At 34.2% G+C, this 22,483-nt stretch overlaps 2 protein-coding genes across 4 annotated transcripts; both read left to right on the forward strand.

The window, feature by feature from the left end:
- Positions 1-484: 484 nt before the first annotated feature.
- LOC132284973 (outer envelope protein 64, chloroplastic) lies at positions 485-16,370 on the forward strand. Of its 2 annotated transcripts, XR_009472404.1 has the most exons (14): positions 485-866; positions 1,871-2,023; positions 2,295-2,419; positions 6,085-6,210; positions 8,127-8,309; positions 8,416-8,560; positions 9,747-9,915; positions 10,623-10,757; positions 10,921-11,121; positions 12,012-12,139; positions 12,218-12,269; positions 13,033-13,102; positions 13,602-13,890; positions 14,858-16,370. XR_009472404.1 is itself a non-coding variant. In XM_059787118.1 (13 exons), exons 1-13 carry the CDS (start codon positions 664-666, stop codon positions 13,682-13,684), a joined length of 1,773 nt encoding a protein of 590 aa, XP_059643101.1. In that variant the 5' UTR covers positions 485-663; the 3' UTR covers positions 13,685-14,074. The 2 variants fall into 2 exon arrangements, 1 of the variants encoding a protein (XP_059643101.1); XM_059787118.1 differs by lacking the exon at positions 14,858-16,370 and having other exon boundaries at positions 13,602-14,074.
- A 2,104-nt stretch (positions 16,371-18,474) lies between these two features.
- LOC132284974 (transcription factor IIIA-like) lies at positions 18,475-21,891 on the forward strand. Of its 2 annotated transcripts, none has more exons than XM_059787119.1 (6): positions 18,475-18,918; positions 19,031-19,165; positions 20,304-20,592; positions 20,735-20,970; positions 21,250-21,393; positions 21,531-21,891. In XM_059787119.1, the coding sequence occupies exons 1-6, from the start codon at positions 18,781-18,783 to the stop codon at positions 21,717-21,719; spliced, it is 1,131 nt and encodes a 376-aa protein (XP_059643102.1). In that variant the 5' UTR covers positions 18,475-18,780; the 3' UTR covers positions 21,720-21,891. The 2 variants fall into 2 exon arrangements, with proteins under 2 accessions (XP_059643102.1, XP_059643103.1); XM_059787120.1 differs by lacking the exon at positions 18,475-18,918 and adding an exon at positions 20,015-20,211 and having other exon boundaries at positions 19,032-19,165.
- The last annotated feature ends 592 nt before the right edge of the window (positions 21,892-22,483 follow it).

Consider the following 22,483-nt stretch of genomic DNA (forward strand, 5'->3'; position numbering starts at 1 on the left):
TGTGAAAACGCTTTCTTAAATGGTAACTTTTAATAATTTCAAGAATATTTTAACCAAAAATTTTGATAAATATTTATTACCACAATAAGAAGTGCCACTAAAATTTCAATAATCAATTAAGAGTTAATCCTCTCAATAATCTTCCAAAAAAAACCCTCTCAATAATCTTCCAAAAAAAACTAAAGCATGATTGAATACATATTAGAAATCAACTAGTATAGTTTATTAAATTCTATAATTATATATAAAAATTATTTCTGAGTTTAGGATAAATTTAAAGAAAGAATATCTAACATTACTTACTTCTCCACAAACTTTTAATTTCTATACAATTTAAAACCATAATCAAACTATTTATCTCTACGATATTACATTTATAAAAATTATTTTAAATTAAAAAAATTAAAAAATAATATAAAAAATGATGTATTTACGGAGTATATCGCACGGCTAAGCCAAATCTCACGTGCTCTAAAGATAGTCCGCCAAGCTCCGAAAGCTACCTAAATATTCCTTCCAGTTAGGTTTCCTCCATGCTGCTGCTGCCCGCTGTGTTATCCTCTCTGTCTCTCTCTACTCTCAAAACTCTCTCTCTATCTATAGAATCCTTGATCATATTCTAGGGTTTCAGAAGACGCCCTCTGTTCTTCTTCTGCTTCAGAGATGGCGTCTTCGTCAGCCAATTTGTGGGTGTTACTGGGTTTGGGATTGGCTGGAATACTCCTGATGACCAGAAAGCTGAAGAAAGTGGTCAAAGAGGACTTTGGCGCTTTTATAGAGAGGTTTGAGCTTTTACCACCGCCTCAACCCGCTCCTCCCAAAGCTCCTCATCCTCTCACCGGTCTATCCTTCGCTGTCTCCGATGTGTAAGCGAACGTATTTTCTATTTTTCATTCTCTGTTTGGATTATGAGAAACCGTTGAAGTGAAAAGAAATTTGAATTTTCAATTTCCAGTTTTTCCGTATTGGAGACCTGATAGAATAACTCCTCCACCTAACTGTCCCAACACAATTATTTGGCTTTACCTAAATTTGAAAAAAGGGGTTGTACGATTGTATCTGTTAATATTTTTGATTTGATTTGGTGATGTAAATTTTTTTTTCCTTTTTTTATTTATGGTCTTTTTTGTTCAGAGTTTGTCTTGATGGTATGAGGAACTATGCTTCTTTTGTATGTTTGTTCTTTTTAGAGGATTGGGTTTTAATACTGAATAACTTTAATTGTGTAGTATTGGTCAGTACTACTATGAACCTTACATATACTGCAAAAATGGGCTTCATTAGATGCACACGTTAAAACCAGTTCCATTTAGCAGACATAACTGATTGTACTATTTACTCTAAAACCAGACTTTTTCGTACTTGACATTTGGTTGCTATTTTATATGATTTTCTCTGTAACCCCATTTAACCCTCAATGATTTTTCTTAGAAAAGGCAAGAAAATCCTAAATTTGCATTTAGTCAAATTCAAAGTTATTGAGTAGCGTGTTTGGTTTTAGAGTAGATAGTACAATCAGTTATGTCGGACATTTGGTTGCTATTTTTTTTATGATTTTCTCTATAACACTATTTAATCCCGGCAAAAAAAAAAAAAGTTTAGAATTCAAAGTTATTTCCTCCTCTCTTTTCAATGAAGTTTTGCAACTCTTTTGGCAACACATGTTGCTTGCTTGTTGTACTGCACCACACGTGATCTCAACCTGCCTGCCTTTTATTCTTTGTAGAATTCCAATTTGTAACCAGTTCATATGGGTTCATAGGGGTTGCTAATTATTTTATGCAACATAGGTAGATAGCTATGGTAGGCTCATTTCTTAGGCTTCTTGTCTGGCGATGAAGGTAAAAGGTTTTGGAATTTTTATTTACAGATTTGATATTGATGGATTTGTAACCGGATTTGGCAATCCAGACTGGGCAAAGACACATGAATCTGCTTCTCGGACATCTGCTGTTGTTTCAGCTCTTATTGAAGGAGGTGCTACATGCATTGGCAAAACAGTTGTTGATGAAATGGCATACAGGTTTGTGTATCATTCTTTAATTTCTGCAATTAACTTGTATGAATTTGGGATATAAATTCTTGCACAATGGACAAATGATGAATCAACACCTCTGACTTAAAGTACCCTTATGAAAATTCTTTTGATACATTCCATGTGGGGATTATAATGTTCTGACAAGATATAATCTAAATTTCTGTTCTTCTGATCTTAGTGTGTCATTGCACAAATTCCATTGTGTTGCTGTTTGAATTTTCTTATTATCTTTTGTTTCTGGCATGTTTTATTTCAGTATTAGTGGAGAAAATAAGCATTATGACACACCCACCAATCCTGCTGCTCCTGCACGAGTGCCAGGAGGATCCTCTAGTGGAGCTGCTGTAGCTGTTGCTGCAAACCTTGTTGACTTCTCCCTCGGTGAGTCCTCTTTTTATCTTGGACCTTCATGTAAGGTTATTGAATCAGTCTTATCATGGCATTGAACTTTGGATATTCTTTCCATTTCTCTTTCCCATATTGACTAAAATGCTCACCTCAGAGGCATATTTTGGTAAACTTCAAGAACAGCTTTTGGATGAAAAGATGTCTCTTGTAGCTATACTGACTTGTATTGGAAAGAAAAATATATACATTGTGTACAAATAATTGAGGAAGTTTATCTTTTTGGTGCATCATATTGTCAACCATTTATTTTCTATCATAGAACTCCCTATCGGGGTTTAGTTCCTATTTGCAAACATTTCATAATATTTTAAGTTGGTGGTGATACCCTATGATTCCGGTAAAGGAGTGTTATGATTTTTATTAAATCTTATTATTATGTGATACATGTATAAAATTTCTTTTCCTTTTAAGCTACATATGCACTTCTTAACGTCCAAAATAACATTGGGGAACTTGAAATAACTTTTTACTTGGCAGTTGCACTTGAAATTTGTCTTTCTTTTATTTTATTTTATTATATTCTAAAGGACAAGTTTTACCTGGAATATTTTCATCAAAACTAAAGAAGCCTTTGTCATTAGGTCCTTAATTTTTATTTGGCCATTGGATTTGCTAGAATGGTGACTGATTTTATCTTTACAGGTGGATGAGGAGCGGTTATTTTTTGGGTTAATAAAGATGGGTGTTTTCACTTCAATGTTTATAATTTTAACCCCTGCAAAATAATTTCTCGTTTTGGTTCTTTTAATTCCTATGCTGCTGGATGTCTCTGTCCCTGCAATTTTCTTTTTTTCCCTTTGCCTGGGAAGAGTATAATGTTTCCATTAGGTAAAATTTTTTCCATGTTAGTTCTTCTGTTACCTGGCAAAAGGGGAGAGCATATCCAACGGGCCATGTAGTGTAAGTGTATTCGGGCTCATTGTAGCCTTGTTTTGTCTACAAATTCTTTTAAATTGAACGAACTTATGTATCGTGGCATTGGGAATCCAAAAATGATAGCAAGAGAGAGACTTTTTTGTGGAGGCTTGCTTTTGGTTCAAAATTGTGCAACCCTACTTTTTGACTGGTTGCTAATCCCAAACCTGAACCCAATCTCATGCCAAGTGCCATTCAAAACCTAAGGCACTCACCAATTTGTATAATAATTAAAAGTTAAAACCAATAAAGTACCAAGTGCAGTATATTTAATTGCAAACTTGGAGGCAATATGCACTCGATGGGATGGTTTGATGATTGAGCTTAGGTGGGAGTGGACAGCCTAGTGTTACTGTTAAGGAATAATTGTAGTGAGTTTATACCAAAGGCTTTACGTTGTCTGGCTTGTGAATACATCATTAAAATGAGCAGACTACTTGGGTTTGTGTTAAATAGGCCTTATTCTAGCTTGTTTTTGAATTAGTCAAACCAAGTCTAATTGTTAATATTTCATTTATTTCCCAAGGTCAGCCTGAGAGAGAGAGAGAGAGAGAGAGAGATTGGACGTGCCTTCTGGAGAGAATACTTGGGTTTGTGTTAAATAGGCCTTATTCTAGCTCATTTTTGTGAGGTCTTTTTACCTATAGGAACTGACACAAACATACAAGCTGTCCTAGTTTTCCGAAATCATTAGAAGGAAATGGTTGTGGAGGGTCATTTTTAAAGAAACCCAATTAGTACCTCAGAAGCTTGTTTCTTGTAACAAGCTAAACTGGAACTTGCGCTAATTTTATCTCAATTTGAGTCTAGCTTGAGCATGTCTTCTGCCCAATTGAGCTGAGTCGTCAGTTTAGTTGGCTCACTAACACCTCCACTTATAGAAGTGGAGCTAGTTGTCCTTTCAACGACAGCCGTGGATGATAATTATGGAAATCGTCCAAGTCTTGCAACCTATGATTTGGCATGGTTGCATGGCTTGCAACCTTAATTCCCAATGGATGTGGAACAAGTGGTACATGACAGGCAAGCGATCTTTGTCTCACTTAGTTTCGGCAATATGCATAGCATTGTTCTCAAGAAGGTCAAGGGCGTGGACCACTTGGGCTAGTTAATAATGAATAACCTAACGTTGATGACAAGTGCAGAACTGAAGGAGCTTTTTCGGCCTTGTTGACTTAGATACGCATCAAACACCAGAGTTCCATGCTTAGAGCACATTCGAGGGGTAGTTGAGGACATATCATCAGTGAGCATGCCACCTCAGCAACTATCCCTGCGGTTGGTTCCACACTCGTGGGCATTTGTCATGGGGGACAGGTACCAGCTGTTGCTTGATTATGGCTAAGGTAGGGCTTATGCCACTTAGATTGCGGCTGCAATTTAGAGAATCTGGACAATGAAAAGGCGGAACAATGTGTTGGCTCTTGCGAGCTGCCACATAGCACCCAAGCACGCCTAGTTGACAAGCAAAATTTGTCCAAGTTGATCCCTGATGGATGGGTTGGTGTGATGTATACAATACATAAATCCAGAATAGTTTAGAAATACCAAAGGTAGTGTTTCGACTAGGTAGGATTATGACTTTTTCCTGTATCCGTTTTGCTTAGCTGGGTTGGATTTGCATCTACGTGAGATCTACCTGTTTATCAGGCCTTTACAAGCATAGTTGTTAAAGGCGCGCCTAGGCTCCAAAAAAGCCCCAGGCTCGTCAAGGCTCAGCTAGAGCGCCTCAACCTACTACAGGCCAGGCTCCTTCAATCAGACTCACATAAAGCCCTCGGGCTCACACTTTTTAGTAGGCTCCGGGCTCAAAAAAGGCGCCTTGTATTTTTTAATCATTTCATATCATTTTCTTATTTACTTATTGACTACTAAATTAAAAGGTTCTATATCATATACCGTATTGTTTATCCTTACGAAATATTTGACAAAATTCATAAATTTATGGTTCACTACTTACATTAACTGCAATTACAACTTGATTATGAATATATATAATAATATATGCATTATTATATACATGCGCCTTACTTCAATTAGGCTCACGCCTTATACTGCGCCTTGCGCTTAGGCTCCAGAAGGCCTTTGGCGCCTTAGTGCGCCTTGAGCCTTTAACAACTATGTTTACAAGTGAGCAGGTTAATTCTGAGAATGTTGGCCAATAGGATGTAGTAGGAAGTTCTGAGATGCATTGCTTGTGACAAATCAATCGTGTTATCCATCACTTAGTTTGAGGCGTTGATAGTGGTGCGATTGCCAGGGGTTTCTTAGTTGGTACATCATACATGAAGTGTGGAGCCATTGGAATAAGTGTTCAAGTAAAATTTTGTCAGTGGGGTGCATTGGCTGAATTGAGCTAGGGTTACAATTCCTTTTTTTTGGTGTCTATTTTTTATAAAACGATTTCAATTTCATTCTATTGGTAATTTTCATGTCAATAGAATATCTCATGTTGTGATTGTTATAACTCTTACTTATAAAACGAGCATACTTATTGTTGATGAATTATATTTTGCATTCCATTCTTTCTGTACTTAGCTGGTGACTATTATGTCTTTATTGTCTCTGGATCATACCTATTGTTGATAAATTATAACTTGCATTCCATTCTTTCTGTGCTCTGAGAGCTGGTGACTATTATGTTATTATTGTCTCTGGATCATTCCATGCGTGCTGTTTTGTAGTTTAGAAGTATCTATTTCATTACTAACAGTCTATGGCAGGTATTGATACTGTTGGTGGTGTGAGAGTACCTGCTGGATATTGTGGAATAATAGGGTTTCGACCCTCATACGGAGCTGTTTCTCACATGGGGATTGTTCCCGTTTCAACAAGTCTTGACACTGTTGGTATGTATTGTTATATTAATTGTTTATTTGTATTAAAAATATGTTAATTTGTATATGCATGACTTCACGTCTATGTTTATGGTTTTGGAATTTTGTTTATCTTTATTGTTTATTAATTTGTTTTTCTAATTAATATCAATTAAGCATCTCAAATTATGGAGAAAATGGTATTGATTTTACCATAACACACTCTATTTTGATGCTTTGTAGTTTGTATGATTCAATGAGTGATAACTGTTGCATGGAACTTCTTATAATATTTGCTCTCGGGGAGAATATACAAGTTGTTTGTAACAACCCACTCCACCACATGGTATGATATTGTCTGTTTTGGGCCTGGGCCCGCACAGTTTTTGCTCTTGGTTTTACCCCAAAAGGCCTCATACCAATTGGAGATGACACCACCACATATAAGCACTTCACCTTTCCATTACCCAGGCGATGTGGGATTTTGCACATGTAGCTCGCCCAATGTGGTAGCCTACCAGTGCCTCACACCGGCCCACAAGGTTGCCACATTGTATTCCAACTTTTTTGACTTGTACATATCGAGTGTGTTATTGTACCATATCCTAGTTTTTAATCTAAGAATAGGTAATTGTGCTATTCACCGAGAAACTCCTAATGGTGCTTGCTTCAAAGAGGTGTATATGTGCTATCAGCCCGATTGGAGTAAGAAAAAATGAAATGTGAAGAGAGAAGTTGTGCTCTCAAACCTGTGACTAGAGAACTTTTCACTAGTAATTTAATTAATTACCTGTTGCAATTAATGTACTTACCAATAATTGTTGCATTTAAAAGTACAATATTGACATCATGAATTTGTAGTACAAGAAAAAGAACATGAAGATTAATTAAATCAATCTGAAATGATAAAGATTTTTCAAGGAAATACATATAATTTTCCTTCTCAGAAAAATAGTTTCGTTCTGTAAAATGTAAATACTGGACTTATCATTATGTAAATACTGTGTGCAAGTTATCCATTATTATTTTTTATTTATGACATTAGTTGAACAACTTGTTGCATCATGAGATTAATTTTCCTTCACAGGAAAAAAAATTATTCTTACATTTACCCGTAATTTATGCTTTTATTTCAATTGTAGCCTTCCTCTTTATTTATTTTTTAATGCTTACCATGTGCTATTTAAAGGACTATTTGGCAGTTCATCCGTGTCCATGTATCCTATATTTTAGGGATTAGAATGATCTGATGCTTAGACATGCACTTGTACCCGACACCCGCACCGAAGGAGAAAATTAATTAACCTGATTCGAGATAAGAGAAGATAAGAATGGAAAAGCCAAAAATACCTTGTGTTAAGATGGTAAGGAAATATATGATAGAGTATTGTTTATTAAAATTATGACATTAAAAAATAGAGTGGTGAAATAAGATTTAGAGTGCTGACTCCAAATAGTAGGGGCAAGGCTCTTTTGAGTTTATTTGAGTTTTCTGTATAGAGTAGATTCATGGAGGAGATCCATGTGGCTTATCCAAGTTGGGAATGGCTTGTTAATTGAGCTATTTTCCCCATTTCGATCTTTGCTTTCTTGCATTTCTTTGTTGATTGAGTTTGTTACAATGAGCTTCTCCAGAATAGTTAGCTTTGAGTTCTAGGTATAATTTGTCCTTGCTAGTTTATATTATTATACTTTGAAAATTAAATTTCTTGATTCTGACACATTAAGTTAATGCCATTAATTTCCTAGTTTTTAATGAGTAAATTTAAGTTTTGGAGTGTGTAAAGTTGGTTTTATTTAAAATTTTCAGAGGGATCTACTTTCTAACTAATATTAATGTTTGGTTTTAGGCGTAGAGAAGCTTCATTTTTGTTTAACTAGAATGTCATTAGTATGTTATGCAACGTTCTTTTAATCTTTGTGTTTGGCCTCTAAAATCACTCTCACAGGATGGTTTGCAAAGGATCCTAATATACTACGTCGTGTTGGGCATGTGCTGCTGCAAGTTCCATTTGCAGTTCAACGCAATCCTAGGAATATAATAATAGCCGATGACTGTTTTCAATTGCTAAAGATTCCTGTTGATCGGGTCGCTCAGGTGGTCATCAAATCTACAGAAAAGCAATTTGGAAGTATGTTCTTTTGCTGTTTATATTTAGTTCGTTTTAAAAAATTTCAAGCATTTTCCCGCTTCCAACTATGAAATATTTTTTAATAACTTAAAGTGCCACTTTCCAGGACAAGTTTTGAAGCATGAGAACCTTGGAGCCTATCTTGATTCTAAAGTTCCAAGCTTGAAAACTTTTCATAGCAAGAAATCTAATGGTGAAGTAAAATCTTCTTCATTGAGATTGCTCGCAAATGTTATGCAGTTAATGAAAAGGTGAGGTTGCTAATGTGAAATCGTTATATAATAAAGCTAATAGAACTTCGGAAATTATTGATTTAATTCCTCTTATAATTGCAACTCGTTTTCTGATGTGTGGGTTGTGTTGAGGACATAGGTTTTTATTGTGGGGCTTGATTTACATCTAAAAAACATGAACACTTCCCTGAAGGTGCTGCATGTGACCATGTCTATGTCAGGCACAGTTATTATGTTAAAATAAATTTTATTAGTTCCGACACTAGGCTGACACATACCGAACAGTTGAGGCCGATACCTTCTATGCACTCCCCAACACAAGCCTTATTCATTGCAAGTGAAGCATGCAATGTAACTTTACATATATGATAAATATATTTGGTAAAGCGAGGAAGTGTTATCATATCTAATACAATAATCTTTACAGTATTCACATATCTTTATCTTGTAAATTTTGTAACTTTTTAATTATAGAAATCAAATATTAATTAAAGTTTTATAATTGTCTTACTCAATAAATGTATATAAATAAATAAATAATTGTTATATATAGCCATGTCCACGTTTCGTTTCCATGTTTGTGCTAGTTGCGTTTGCATGCTAAGATAGATAGATTTTGTAAAGAGGTGGGGGTAATGGGAAGTTCATATGGGGAGCTCCTATGCAGAGTAAAAACATTAGAATATACATAATGCATAGGAAGTCCCATATAAATTACAAGAAGCAAAATTAACCCACCCACCCCCCAAACCACCACCCCCACCCCACACACACCACCCCCCAAAAGAGAGAACCTCACACATGGAAATAATTATGTTTCCCTCTTCCTATATTTGGATGTGCCATAATAGATGTACCCTTTGAAAAGCCAACACAATTCATTTTATATCATTTTTTATATTCCCTTTTTATAATTAAAAAGTTGATATGCTACACACAAATCAATATAACATTAACCAGTCAAGTCCTTTCCGTCTTTGTTGTTGTTGTCCCAGTCATAATCCTTTAGAAAGCTATGACATGGTGTGATGTTTTTGCTGCGGCATTTGATTTTAGTGAGAAGTTTGTCCTGCCATATAATTCGATTGTGGTGTTTGATAATGTAATATTATGACAAGAGCAATCTCTACTTATTCCATTATTTGATAAACTACCCTTTACGATGTGTAAAAAGCTAAGTTATTTTCTCTATTTGACAATACAGGCATGAGTTCAAACATAATCATGAGGAATGGATCAACTCAGTGAAGCCTACTCTGGATCCTGTTATCTCAGCACAAATACGTGAAACGCTGGAGATTGTTGATGCGGAGATTGAGAATTTCCATGCAATTAGGAATGAGATGCGTTCAGCTCTGAACTCTCTTCTGAAGGTACTCCTTCCCTCTGTTTGCCAATTATAATTAGACCCAACCTATGCTCTTCTTCTTTGATGCCATACCAGTATTTTTAGACATGGTGATTCCAATTTTTCACCTTTTTTTTTCTTGCAACAATAACCTTTGTTTGGTTACAACTTCTAACTTCTGTGCAGCGTTGTTTAATTTTTTGTAGTTCGAGTGTTGATTTTTCAGTATATCTTAAACAATGTTCCCTTAGAACTGTCATGTGAGTACTTCTTGGTTGACATAATGTGCATCAAGTTTTTGAGATTATGTTCTGTTGTTCAATTTCTCGTATGTTACACATCTAGAAGTTTTTCTCCCTCCCTCCTCTCTTATGTTGGCTGGTTTCTTGAAATTTTTATTATTCTCGAAATATATACTTGCATAAGTTCAATTTTTATCTTTAACAAAATATGTGTTCCTTGTCTCCTTTGAATGCTAAGTTATGTGGGCCTAACTACCAATTGTTTTAGCTAACAGCCAAATGACACATCAGCTACTACCAATATGTAGGGCACTTCTCTCAGTTGACTATTAGTGTAATGGATATTTTTTTTGGCACTACACCTGTTTTAGAATTGAGTGTCCAACTCTATTAACTTAAAAGTTCCATAGGAAGTGTGTTGTCGTTATGCTGTGGAATTTCTTACATACTAGATAATTTTTTTCATTATTTCTCTCTGTGATTTGGACAGGATGACGGAATTTTAGCAATCCCTACAATTGCCGATCCTCCTCCAAAACTTGGTGGGAAGGAGATCTCCTCAGAGGACTATCTGATCCGTGCATCTAGTCTGTTGAGTTTAGCTAGCATATCAGGTTGCTGTCAGGTGATCTCCTCTCTCTGGTGCAGTAAGGCGAAATAAATTTACATATCCTACATTATTATTATTTTTTTATTTTTTATTTTTTTAAATCTTTGGTCTATTTCTTGTGGAACAATAAACTCATACTGCTCTTTATTTTCTATGTTCTTTTATCATTTCACTGTAGGTCACTGTACCGCTGGGATCACATGATAGGTGCCCTGTTTCCTTGTCCCTCATTGCAAGGCATGGGGGTGACAGGTTTTTATTAGATACTTTGCAGACCATGTATGCAAATCTACAGGAGCAGGCTGATATAGCGGCAAAGTCCAAATTATCTAGTAAAAGTTTCAGCCAAGAAACATCTGCAGAGACTGCTAAAGAAAAGGTTGACTACTTTCTTCTTTTTTTTTCTGTAAATATTTATATCTTTGTAGCTTGTTTGGATAATTTTTGTAATATGGCTTGTATTGGATCTACTACATAGTTTTGTTTAGTTTCTGTAATTCACTTGAGGTATCGTTCTTTTATAATTCTGATGTTATTCGTGAGACAAAATTTCTCATTTTCTCGATTTTGGATTCAACATGACCAATTAAAATTTCCATTTAGAAAATGTTGCCTTCTAGAAGTATCTGCAACAAATTCTTTCTGTTAACATCATCAGCAATAGGAGGTGATCAATGATGCAGGAGCAATAACAAGGGGATAGCAATTCTCTAGCTATTGCACACATAAAAATTTTTATGATACATTAGTAATTTTAAAGGATAGGAGTGTTTGAGTTCTAGGTATAGTAATTTTTTTTTTTTTTTTTTGCTAGGTTTTGTTATTTCCTATTCTCAATCAGGATTAATTGCATCATTCTGAGAGTTATGATATGAGTTGGGTGTGCACATATGTGGTCAAACTCAAATATGAGAATGGCATTTCATGTACCTGTTATCATTATAGTCTACAATTTTTATTTATTTTTTCCTTCCGTTTTTGGTTGGGAACAAATTGGCATCATTTCCTTTTTCTTTTGGCTTCTAGTATTTTTTTAATGCCAATCTGACGTGCTCTTCTGTTTTTCGGCTCATGTTCTGTAAGAGAAACACGAGATAGGATATAGGAGATACCCTAAGAAGAAAAGGGGAAAAAATGTTCAATCTGTTATGGAAAGAAAATTAGAAAATGCCAGTAAAGCCTGAGTTCAAGTGCTGTGTGTTTTTCCTTGTATATACACTTCATGCATTTTCTCATTATTATCTTCTGTTTACTGATTCTTTAAATTAGGGTAACCAAGCATACAAAGATAAACAGTGGCAGAAGGCCATCAGCTTCTATACAGAAGCTATTAAACTCAGGGGCAACAATGCAACATACTATAGTAACAGGGCTGCGGCATATCTAGAATTGGGAAGGTACTGTTTACTTTCTTGGGAGTTTACTGCCTCAAATAATGTGTAACGTGTTTGACAGGTTTTCTTTTGTTCATCCAGCTTCCACCAAGCTGAAGCAGATTGTACTAAAGCCATCGATCTTGATAAGAAGGTGATTTCATTCTCAATAAGCAATTCTGTTATATATTGACTTCTGTTTGGTGCTAATTTTAGGCCACTGCAAGGGTCTATAGATCTAATATCACACATTATATTTGTTTTTAGTCAAATTGGAAAAATCAAAATAATCTGAAACCAAGTAAAGTAAGACTACCATTTTTTTGAAGTTCTGGAGCTTTTGATCCAAAATGGAGGCTCGAATTTTGTTTGTGCCACAGGATAGGTCTATATCAGTCTTTTCCTTGCAGCTCCTTGCTTAGGCAGGATTGACACTGGATAATGGCTTAACTATAAACTTATTTTCTGTGATTCTAAAGCCTGCAAAGAGCATGTGTTTTCTAGAATAAGTTGCCAATTTGTTTACTTGTGATTCCAACTACCATGTTCACTAGTTGCACAATGGTAATTTCTGTTGGGTTAATTTAATTTTCTTACAACAACAAACAAAGCCTTTTTTCCCAACTACTTGGGAAAAAAATTGTTCTGAATGTTTAGAACTTTCTAGAGAGTATATGCATGTGCAATTTTCAGGCGCATTTGCAATCCACTTGATTTCATGTCAATAAAACTATTGGAGAAAGAGTGTCTAATGTCTTGAGCAAATAGTCTTGTGCCTGATACTAGTCTTATTTTTGCTAGGAGTTACTTTTTAGATTCTAGTATAAATCTGTTATCAGTGCACACTTCTTATTCTGTGCTGTGATTAACCATTCATATTAAAAACAATTTTGTTTCTGCTTTCCAACCCACAACAGAATGTCAAGGCATATTTAAGAAGAGGCACTGCTCGAGAGATGCTTGGCTATTACAGAGAGGCAATTGAAGGTGAGGCTAAAAGTTGTATGTTTACTAATTTAATAATGTACTGTCTGTTTTTGTGCCATGTGTCTTCCACATTTGGCATATAAGAAAAAGAGTGCTAATTTTTCTGAGTTCAGATTGATTTGAAAATTATAGTGTACTTGAAATAGTTTTACAATAACTTCTAATAGGAAGTGGGGAAAAATATTAACATGTACAGGTTGAGATTTAGTTTTTCTATTTTCCTTCATTTTAGGGGAGAAATTTGTGAGGTTTCTTTAGGAATAGGTCTAGTCACTTAACATGTCAAGCTAATATTGGGCAGTAAGCTGCTTAGGCATGTTGCTAGTAAAACTGCATGCTTGCATTTGTTTCCAAGGGAAGCTAGAATGCCGTTTTCATCCCCCATCCCCAGTTGCCTATTCCAAGGAAACTGTATTGGTCATCGTGTCAAGGGCACGTCTTGCTTTTATCTGGTCCCATTTTCTTAAGTTAATGGAGTGATGGTTGTTTGATCCTACAGATTTCAGATACGCACTTGTTCTCGAGCCAACAAACAAAAGAGCATCTCTTTCTGCCGACAGGTTAAGAAAGCTGTTTCAATAGGCGATTGAAGTGTAAGCACGCTTCAGCATGGCTGGACCACAGAAACATTTCTTTCTTTCAAGCCGTTCTTAGTTTCTCTACATGGGAAGGGCCCATTTTGAAATTTTAAAGCATGCCCTATGCCTCCAAAGTCTCAAAGACAACAATGCCTTCCTTTTGTCAGAGGGCATCCTGAGGTGGATTTGAGGAGAAATTCTTGCGACCTGGTAACGATTTTAGCTGCTATGGTTTATATTCATTGCAAGAGTTTGTACGTATAGTCCGATTTTGTTCCTCTTATGTGTATTTACGCTCGAATTGTAACTCAAGCATTGAGTTGAAGTTTTGTGCTCCTTTTTCTTTTGACATTAATTTTTCGCATTGATAATTATTTTGAGACATTGAACCTTCTGTTCCTTGGTTTACGGTGCTGAGTATTGCAGTCGTACCATCTTTGTAAAAAAAGATACTCCATGAAAGAGTAGTAGAAGAGATCAAACACGAAAGTCTGAAATGAGGTCGAATTGGCTCGACCTTTCTAGTGCGTTAATTACATTTTTCAATGTGTTGGCCCTGATATACAACTCTATGTATATGTATGTGCATATATATTATCACATGCATTCTAATATTGTTGGGTAAAACCTAAGGAGGTCTATTAGTCTAGCAGCTTGAATTAAGCTCAATTAAGCAGCACGTTATTGCTTAATTCATAAGTCATTACCATGACTTGTGCACGTCATGTTAGGGAGGGTTGGATCTTGAATGGATGCTGATTCATGTTTCAATAAATAAATCATGTCTTTTTTTTTTTTTTTTGGTTAGTTGGTAGTTGGTACACTCATGCCTTCACTAGTTCACTGAGGTAAAGTAACCGGTAAGTGCTGGCCCATTGGTATAAATCATGTCATCTTATTTGGATAAGTTTTTCTTTATTTTTTTAATGAATAATGAATGACAAACAAATTTCAATGAACTTTCCTCAGCCCCAACAGTTTGGTTGATGAGAGCATTGGTGCCTTGGGAATTTTTTGTGGAAATTGTCCTGTCATTAAATACATATATACTATTTCTTAGTTGGAAGCATGTAATAATCGGTAACTTAGTAAATACACTCAATCTTATTGTCTTGTTTTTGAAGTTTGGGATGATAATGTCAAACTAACGAGTGCTAACATTCATTCATGCCAACAGTAAAATGGAAAGGCTACACTTGAAATTGATTTTGATACCTTTCAAGGTCGATGGTGGCTATCTCAGTGGAACCGGATGCTTAGGAAATGAGTGAAAATGCAGAAGATATTTGTTAGCTTTTTGGTTTGCAAATGGAGAAAGCCAGAAATGCATGGGTTCTTTCTTAATCATAACCATTGAAGTTCTTGTGATACTGTTCGTCAAGCTGTTGATCAAGCAAGTTTCAGGCCGCCCAATTTGCTTTATTGAATCCTCGTGGTTGAGGGAGTTTGTAAATTTGTTCAACTTAGACCTCAATCCCTCTTGTCAACTGCAGTGGTGGCAGGCATCAAGCAATGGTGAACCTCCCTCATTTTGAATTCTCCGTGTGCTCAGCTATCTCACACCTTTTTTATCGTCTATCTCGTAGGTGTGACCGTGACGGTAAATTTTGGTAAATATTTTTATTATTTTTAATTTATTTGTTTTTTGCACCGCTTCAAATTTATGAGTAAACACAATTATAAAACAAAGAAACCATTTTTCAAAAAAATTCAAAATAAGGTAAGTCTGTACTTGAACGAGGAGAGTAAAATTAGTCACTATTCTTATAATTGTGATTACATCTCTCAATATAAATAATCTCTTAAAATTTTCACATTACCGAAAACATGCAAGTTTATAATCTATGCCTTGTCTTTAAATTTTAAGTTCACTGTTGTGATAACTCTACACACACAAATGATACCTTCACCTATTTATAAACCTTTATGCCTTACAATCAATGAGTATGCCTTACAATCAATTAGTATGATTTAATCTCTAGAATATCCCTACAAAACTGTCATAAAAATATTTAATACACTACAAATCTCTGCAATCTCTGTAATATTCTAAAATGTTATTACAATATAATATTTGAGAATATTTTAACACTCTACAACCTCTCCATTTTTTAGAAGATTATAAGAAGTCAACTCTATTACGTAAGCCAACGCAATTACAGTTTGCACTGTGTTTGAAGGAAAGAAATAAATAAATATATATATATATATAAATGAATTTACTTCTACAACTTTCGTATTTAATAAATAAATATACAAATAAGAAATAAAGACAAAACATAAAGTAAGTGTCATATTTAATGATTAAATATTCAAGTAAAATATAAAAAATGTGCTAAGCATCATCATTCAAATCGAAGTAAAATCTTATGATATATACTTCATCATCTTTTAAAGTAGAAATTAATACTTTAACTCATGGGTGCAAAAAGTGAATGTGTGAGTGTTTCTATAATTAAAAAAATAAATAAATAAAGAAATAAAAATAAAAAATAAATAATCATTAAGCTCTATTTGTTTCGACATAAAATATTTTTTTTGAAAAATATTTTTTTTTAGTTAAAATATATTTTTTTATTTTTCCTTCTTCGATATTTGATAAAGGTTTTGGTTGAGGTTAAGGACGAGTCCATCGAATTGGGCATGTAAAATAATTTGTCAAAAATTGATATGTAAGTTTTTTTTTTTTTTCTTAAATATTTTACAACAATCAAATATTAAAAAATAATAATATATTTTACATTCAAAGTCCAAACAAACGGAGCCCAAAATAAATGTGATATTTTGAAGCTTTCCAAATCCCTTAAAATAGAAGCCAAGGCTAAGGATGGATGGTAATAAATAAACATTACAATAAACTTTTTTCAATAAAAAATGCGACTTGCTAGGTGCAAACAGGTTTCCTTGGTATTAAAATTAAAAAGAACTTAAAATCTTTTATTTGTACAATTTTGTTTCTTTTAACTAAAATTCAATTAATATGTTGTTACTTTAAAATTTTTAAAGTGTGTCAAAATTAGTTTAATATCTATGATATTATAAATCATGTAATTTTTATTTTACACAAATAATATAAAATTATAAATTTGTCTTGTACTTCTACTTCTTATAATTAATAAAAACTTTATTCAAACAGAAGTCCTTCTTGGTGTGCTTAGCTCTCTCACACCGTGGGAGTGGGAGAGTAGAAGAAGGAGGAGTCGATGTCAATATTGCAGTAAATTTTGGTAAATATTTTTATTTTATTTATTATTATTATTATTATTTTGGTACCAATTTCAAATCTATGAGTAAACACAATTATATAACAAAGAAACCACTTTTAAAAAAATTCAAAATAAGGTAGGTCTATACTCGAAATCAAGATTAACCGACGTGGAGTTCTTAGTTGGGAGAGTAACATTAACAAATGATTAATAAATATATTATACCTAAAACATTTATGCCCCGCCTTTAAATTTTAAATGCACTTTTGTGATTAACACAAATGATACTTCACCTATTTATAAACATTATGTTTTACAATCAATGAATATGATTTAATGTCAATAATCTCCCTACAAAAGTCTCTAACTCTTATAAAAATATCTAAGACACTACAAATCTCCGCAATCTCTGCAATATTCTAAAATGTTGTTATAATACAATATTTGAGAATCTCTTAACACTCTACAACCTCCCCAATAATTTAAAAGATTATGAAAAGTCGACTCTACTATGTGGCCAACGCAAATGCAGCAAGCACTTAATCATGTATGAAGGAAAGAAAATATATATATATATGTATTTAAATAAATTTACCCCTAGAGAACCTTTCATATTTAATGATTAAATATACAAAAAAGAAATAAAGACAAAATATAAAGAAAGTGTCATATTTAATGATTAAATATCATATCTAATGATTAAATATTCAAGTAAGAAAGAAAGACAAAATATAAAGAATGTGCTAAGCATCATCATTCAAATCAAAGTAAAATCTTATGATCTACAGTAACTAATCATCTTTTAAAGTAGAAAATTAATACTTCTAAGTCTCATGGGTGTAAAAAGTGAATGTATAAGTGTTTCTTGTAATTAAAAAAAAAAAAAAATCATTAAGGCTTCATTTATTTTGACATCAAATATTTTTTTGGAAAATATATTTTTTTTAGGTAAAATGTTTTTATTTTTATTTTTTCTATGTTTCGTAAAGGTTTAAGTTGAGGTTAAAGACTAATCCATTGGACGAGGTATATAAAATAACTTGTCGAAAATAGTTACGTAAGTTTTTTTTTTTTTTTAAACCAATCAAACACTGAAAGATAAAAATTTATTTTACATCCAAATAAACAGAAACCTAAAACAAAAGTGATATTTTAAAGCTTTCCAAATCCCTTAAAAAAGAAGCCATATAATAAATAAACATTACAAAATACTTCTTTCAATAAAAGTGTGACTTGCTAAGTTGCTAGGTGCTGACAGGTTTCCTTGGTATTAAAATTAAAAAGAACTGAAAATCTTTTATTTTTACAAATTTGTTTTTTTAACTAAAATTCAATTAATATGTTGTTACTTTAAAATTTTAAAGTGTGTCAAAATTAGTTTAATATCATATTATAAATCATCTAATTTTTATTTTGTACAAATAATATAAAATTATAAATTTTTCTTGTACTTCTTCTTCCAATTAATAAAAACTTTAACTCAAATTCCGTCCAAAACTAAACCCCCCAATCCAGTAGATCGTCTCAAATATCCCTCGCTTGTTTCTCATGACACTTTCGGGCGGGTCTTAGTTGCTCGGTTAAGTACCCCCAACTCGCACCCCAAATTTGTACCCTTGCCCTCTACCAAATTACCAAATGTGCCCCTAGATATATACTCGTAATAGGTAAGTATACAGATCTGCTAGGGTTACTATAAACCAGTACACACGCCGCTCCCTATTCACGATCCTCCAGTCCTCCCAAACCCTCATCGCCGCCCTCAACCACACTCTACTGCCAATATCAGACAATTAAGAGCTGACGATCTTCAACGGCCAAGAGCCGGCATATTTACGATCGTTCGCCGTTGAATATATGTATATATAGATATATCTGGAAGTTTGAAAATCGAATGGAAGAAGGAGGAGAGACGAAAGAAGGGAGGCCTACGCCGATCTTCAGAGATATAAGGCGGTACAACTGCGACTATTGTGGTATCTCTCGCTCTAAGAAGTCCCTTATTACCTCTCACATACTTTCCGTTCACCAGGTCAATTTTCCTTTCCTTTTCCATTCCATCTCTCGCTCTCTTTTCTTCATCAATTCTTTTGCTTTTCTCTATTATTTTATTTATTAATTTATGTGATTGTTTTATCAATTAGGATGAAATGAAAGCGCGAGTAGCAGATGAAGAAGGTGAAAGCGAGGGAGCAAAGTCAAATACGTGTGAAGATTGTGGTGCCAGTTTTCAGAAACCTGCTCATTTGAAGCAGCATATGCAAAGCCACTCACTTGAGGTAATTTTATTTTTCTAAGCGTTTATTTATTTATTTTCATTTTATTCTTTGTTTTGTTCAATATATTTTGAGGTAATATTTATTTAGTTCAACATTTGGAATTCTATAAGGTTGAGTCTGGACTAAACTGGGTTTTGTACCGTTCAAGTTTTATGGCCAGGTGCTTTTTTTTTTTTTTTTTTTTTTTTTTTCATTACTATGTTATTTCTGTGTTCACTCATTTTTTTGTTGGATGGTTTCTAGAAGATCCTCGGCTGTAGAGTTCATATATAAGCTTTTATATAATGGATGTAGTTTATGAAAAAAGTAGTAGTTTTTGCAAAAAGGTCTGTGTTGTATGCTTCGGATTCTCTATCTATGGCATTTTGTTCTGCACTTAATGGAGGAAATCTCATTATGTATTCAATTTAGAACAGAAAGGATTTGCTGTAGATTATAACCGATTACAAATAGGGTTATGATTTTATTTTTATTAGTTTTCAGATAAGCAAATACAATATGTACAAACATGTTCCAAAAGATAGTATAGGAGAAAACCTTAATACTGTAACATGTTTGATTTTCAGAATACTATCTACGGCCCCTTCGTCTATGGAGTAGTCTGCGTTAAACATGATAGAAACGTTTTTAACTGTATCATATAGTTTTTAAACTGTTAGATCTATCTTAACATAGACATAGTATTGGTAAAAGAACCATAGGCTTTTGGGGTTCCTTTGCTTATCTCATGAATGATGAGATTTGGAATGTTATAATTTTCTTTGAAGTTCTAGGCTGAAGTTTTTCAATATATAGTTATTAGTTCTTTTAATCACTACTTGCAGCAATTGAAACTATATGATCTTGCAGGTCTGAAGGTATTTTGAATGATTAAAATAATTTTTCAAAATCAACGGATGTAGTCGTGTGAAGCATTGGATCCCATGTAATGAACTCCAAAATGCGAGAGGCAGCAATATCTACCTTGAATGGATCAGTACCAGGTAGGGGGACCTCCTGAGAAGCTCCATCAAGTGAGCCTCAATCACGCTTATTTCAGTCTGGAGGTTTGAAGGTTTTTTATTTTTTTTCATCTGTGTGTTGGAATTTAGTTCTGATATCGTCATTTACTGTATGTTATACTCTTATCGTGTCACAGAGGCCATTTATTTGCCAAGTGGAGGATTGCCATTCCAGTTACCGAAGAAAAGATCACTTGACCCGTCATCTTCTTCAGCACCAGGGGAAACTGTTTCAGTGTCCTGCTAAGAGCTGCAACCGTAGATTCACTTTCCAAGGCAACATGAAGAGGCATGTGAAGGAATTTCACGATGAGGAGTCTCCCTCCAGCAATGTTGAAGGTCAGAAAGAGTACATCTGCCAAGAAATTGGGTGTGGCAAGGTGTTCAAATATGCATCAAAGTTGCGAACACATGAAAATTCACATGGCAAGTTGCTGTCCTCACCAATTCTTTTATATTCTTTTTTCAATAACTTAAGAGATGTAAATTGATATACGCTATCTACACTCCTTATATGAGAGTGGTGGACTCCATTTGAAAGCTCCGATGACAACCATTGCTCTTGCAGTTAAGTTGGATACAGTGGAGGTATTCTGTTCAGAACCAGGCTGTATGAAACATTTTAGTAACGAAGAATGCCTCAAGGCCCATCTCCAGTCTTGCCACGTCCATATAACCTGCGAGGTATGCGGGACCAAGCAGCTGAAGAAGAACATCAAGCGGCACCTTCGCATGCATGAATCAGGGGGGTCATCTGAGAGAATGAAATGCAACTTCAAGGGCTGCCAACACACATTTTCAACTGTAAGACACAAATACCCTTGCAAGAATTTTAATAGTAACCTATGTAATAATTTATAGTTAATATATTTATAATTGTTTTTCTTGCTTTTATGTGAAACCAGATAAATTTCTACCTCAAAAGCAAGAAATGTTTTTCTAATTTGTTAGCCAAATGGTGCTAACTATACAAGTATATGAGATGAAAGCCGAGTTGTGTTATATGGTTGTCAGAAGAAGAAATTGCAGTTAAATATCAATTTGCTTTTACTGATATTTTTTTCACTTAATATATGTGTGCAGAAATCAAATCTCCGTCAACACGTCAAAGCTGTACACTTTGAACTCAAACCTTTTGCCTGCAGCATTCCTGGGTGTGGCATGAGATTTCCATTCAAGCACGTGAGAGATAACCATGAGAAATCTGCGTTACATGTCTATACTCGTGTAAGTTGCTCGAATCTATCGGTCACTTTAATGCTGTTACATGACAGATTTTGCGTCTCTATAAGGGTAACATTCTTTTTCCAAACCTGGTGAGAAAATGAAATGATGTTTGGGATGTGCAATTGCCTTTGGTTCAGGGGGACTTTGACGAGTCTGATGAACAATTCCGACTGAGGCCAAGGGGTGGACGGAAGAGGAAGTGCCCGACTATAGAGAGTCTTACAAGGAAGAGGGTTATTCCACCAAGTAATTCTGATTCTATTCTGAATCAGGGGTCCGAGTACCTCTCTTGGCTGCTATCCGATGTTGAGGACGACTATCCTTGAGTTATGATGGATTTGGCATGTAAATTTGATATTTTTTAGTCTGATATATGACTTTTCCAAGGGATCTCCTTCCTAATTATATTGTTAGTAGGTAGATGTATTGTAAAAAATGATCATGAGAAATGCATGATATTGTATGTATAAAATATATATTGTGGTTGTGTTCATTAGACATCGACGACAAAAGCCTTGTAACTACAAAAAAATATATCATACCCAGTAGTTTAAATCATTAGGTCCTTTACACGGTTTCTCTCAATGAAGATAAGTGATTTTGGGGATCAAGCTCCTCCCTGAACAGTTTGAAGTTCCAATGCAATATTTTTGAAATGTTAATGCAACAACTTTAAAATAACAACACAATTATAAATCTTTAATGCAACAGCTTTAATTTTACAATTTATGTTGCATGACGATGTGATGTAGTGTGTTGCGTGAGTGATATACGATGATGAACTGATGCTTTAATGGTGCATTAGATGGTAATGGTTAGGATGAGCTAAAAGAGAATTTCGGTGACTTGGGTACATGATTTGATGAACTGATGATTTAATAGTGCATTAGACGGTAATGGTTAGGATGAGCTAAAAGAGAAGGTAATGGTTAGGATGAGCTAAAAGAGAAAATTCCAGTGACTTGGGTACATGATTTGAATGTGGCGAAGTTGGCCCAGAGTTTAAATGAGTAAGTAGTGAATATAAAAATTTTAAATTAGTAAATAGTGCTGTGGGTCATTACTAAATTCATTCTTACCTAAACTCGCT

Source organism: Cornus florida, unplaced genomic scaffold (assembly GCF_030987335.1).
Source record: "Cornus florida cultivar Cherokee Brave unplaced genomic scaffold, ASM3098733v1 CherokeeBrave_3.0.0_Hap2_Chr11, whole genome shotgun sequence".
NCBI lineage: Eukaryota > Viridiplantae > Streptophyta > Magnoliopsida > Cornales > Cornaceae > Cornus > Cornus florida.

What these genes read in the sequence shown, in the direction of transcription:
- LOC132284973 (XM_059787118.1), top strand. Translation starts at nt 664, where the DNA reads ATGGCGTCTTCGTCAGCCAATTTGTGGGTGTTACTGGGTTTGGGATTG. An exon ending in GTTGATGAAATGGCATACAG is followed by an intron (nt 2,024 to 2,294) that starts GTTTGTGTATCA and finishes GTTTTATTTCAG; the next exon opens with TATTAGTGGAGAAAATAAGC. An exon ending in CTCTGAACTCTCTTCTGAAG is followed by an intron (nt 9,916 to 10,622) that starts GTACTCCTTCCC and finishes TGATTTGGACAG; the next exon opens with GATGACGGAATTTTAGCAAT.
- LOC132284974 (XM_059787119.1), top strand. Translation starts at nt 18,781, where the DNA reads ATGGAAGAAGGAGGAGAGACGAAAGAAGGGAGGCCTACGCCGATCTTC. An exon ending in TGCAAAGCCACTCACTTGAG is followed by an intron (nt 19,166 to 20,303) that starts GTAATTTTATTT and finishes ATCGTGTCACAG; the next exon opens with AGGCCATTTATTTGCCAAGT. An exon ending in AACACATGAAAATTCACATG is followed by an intron (nt 20,593 to 20,734) that starts GCAAGTTGCTGT and finishes TTGCTCTTGCAG; the next exon opens with TTAAGTTGGATACAGTGGAG.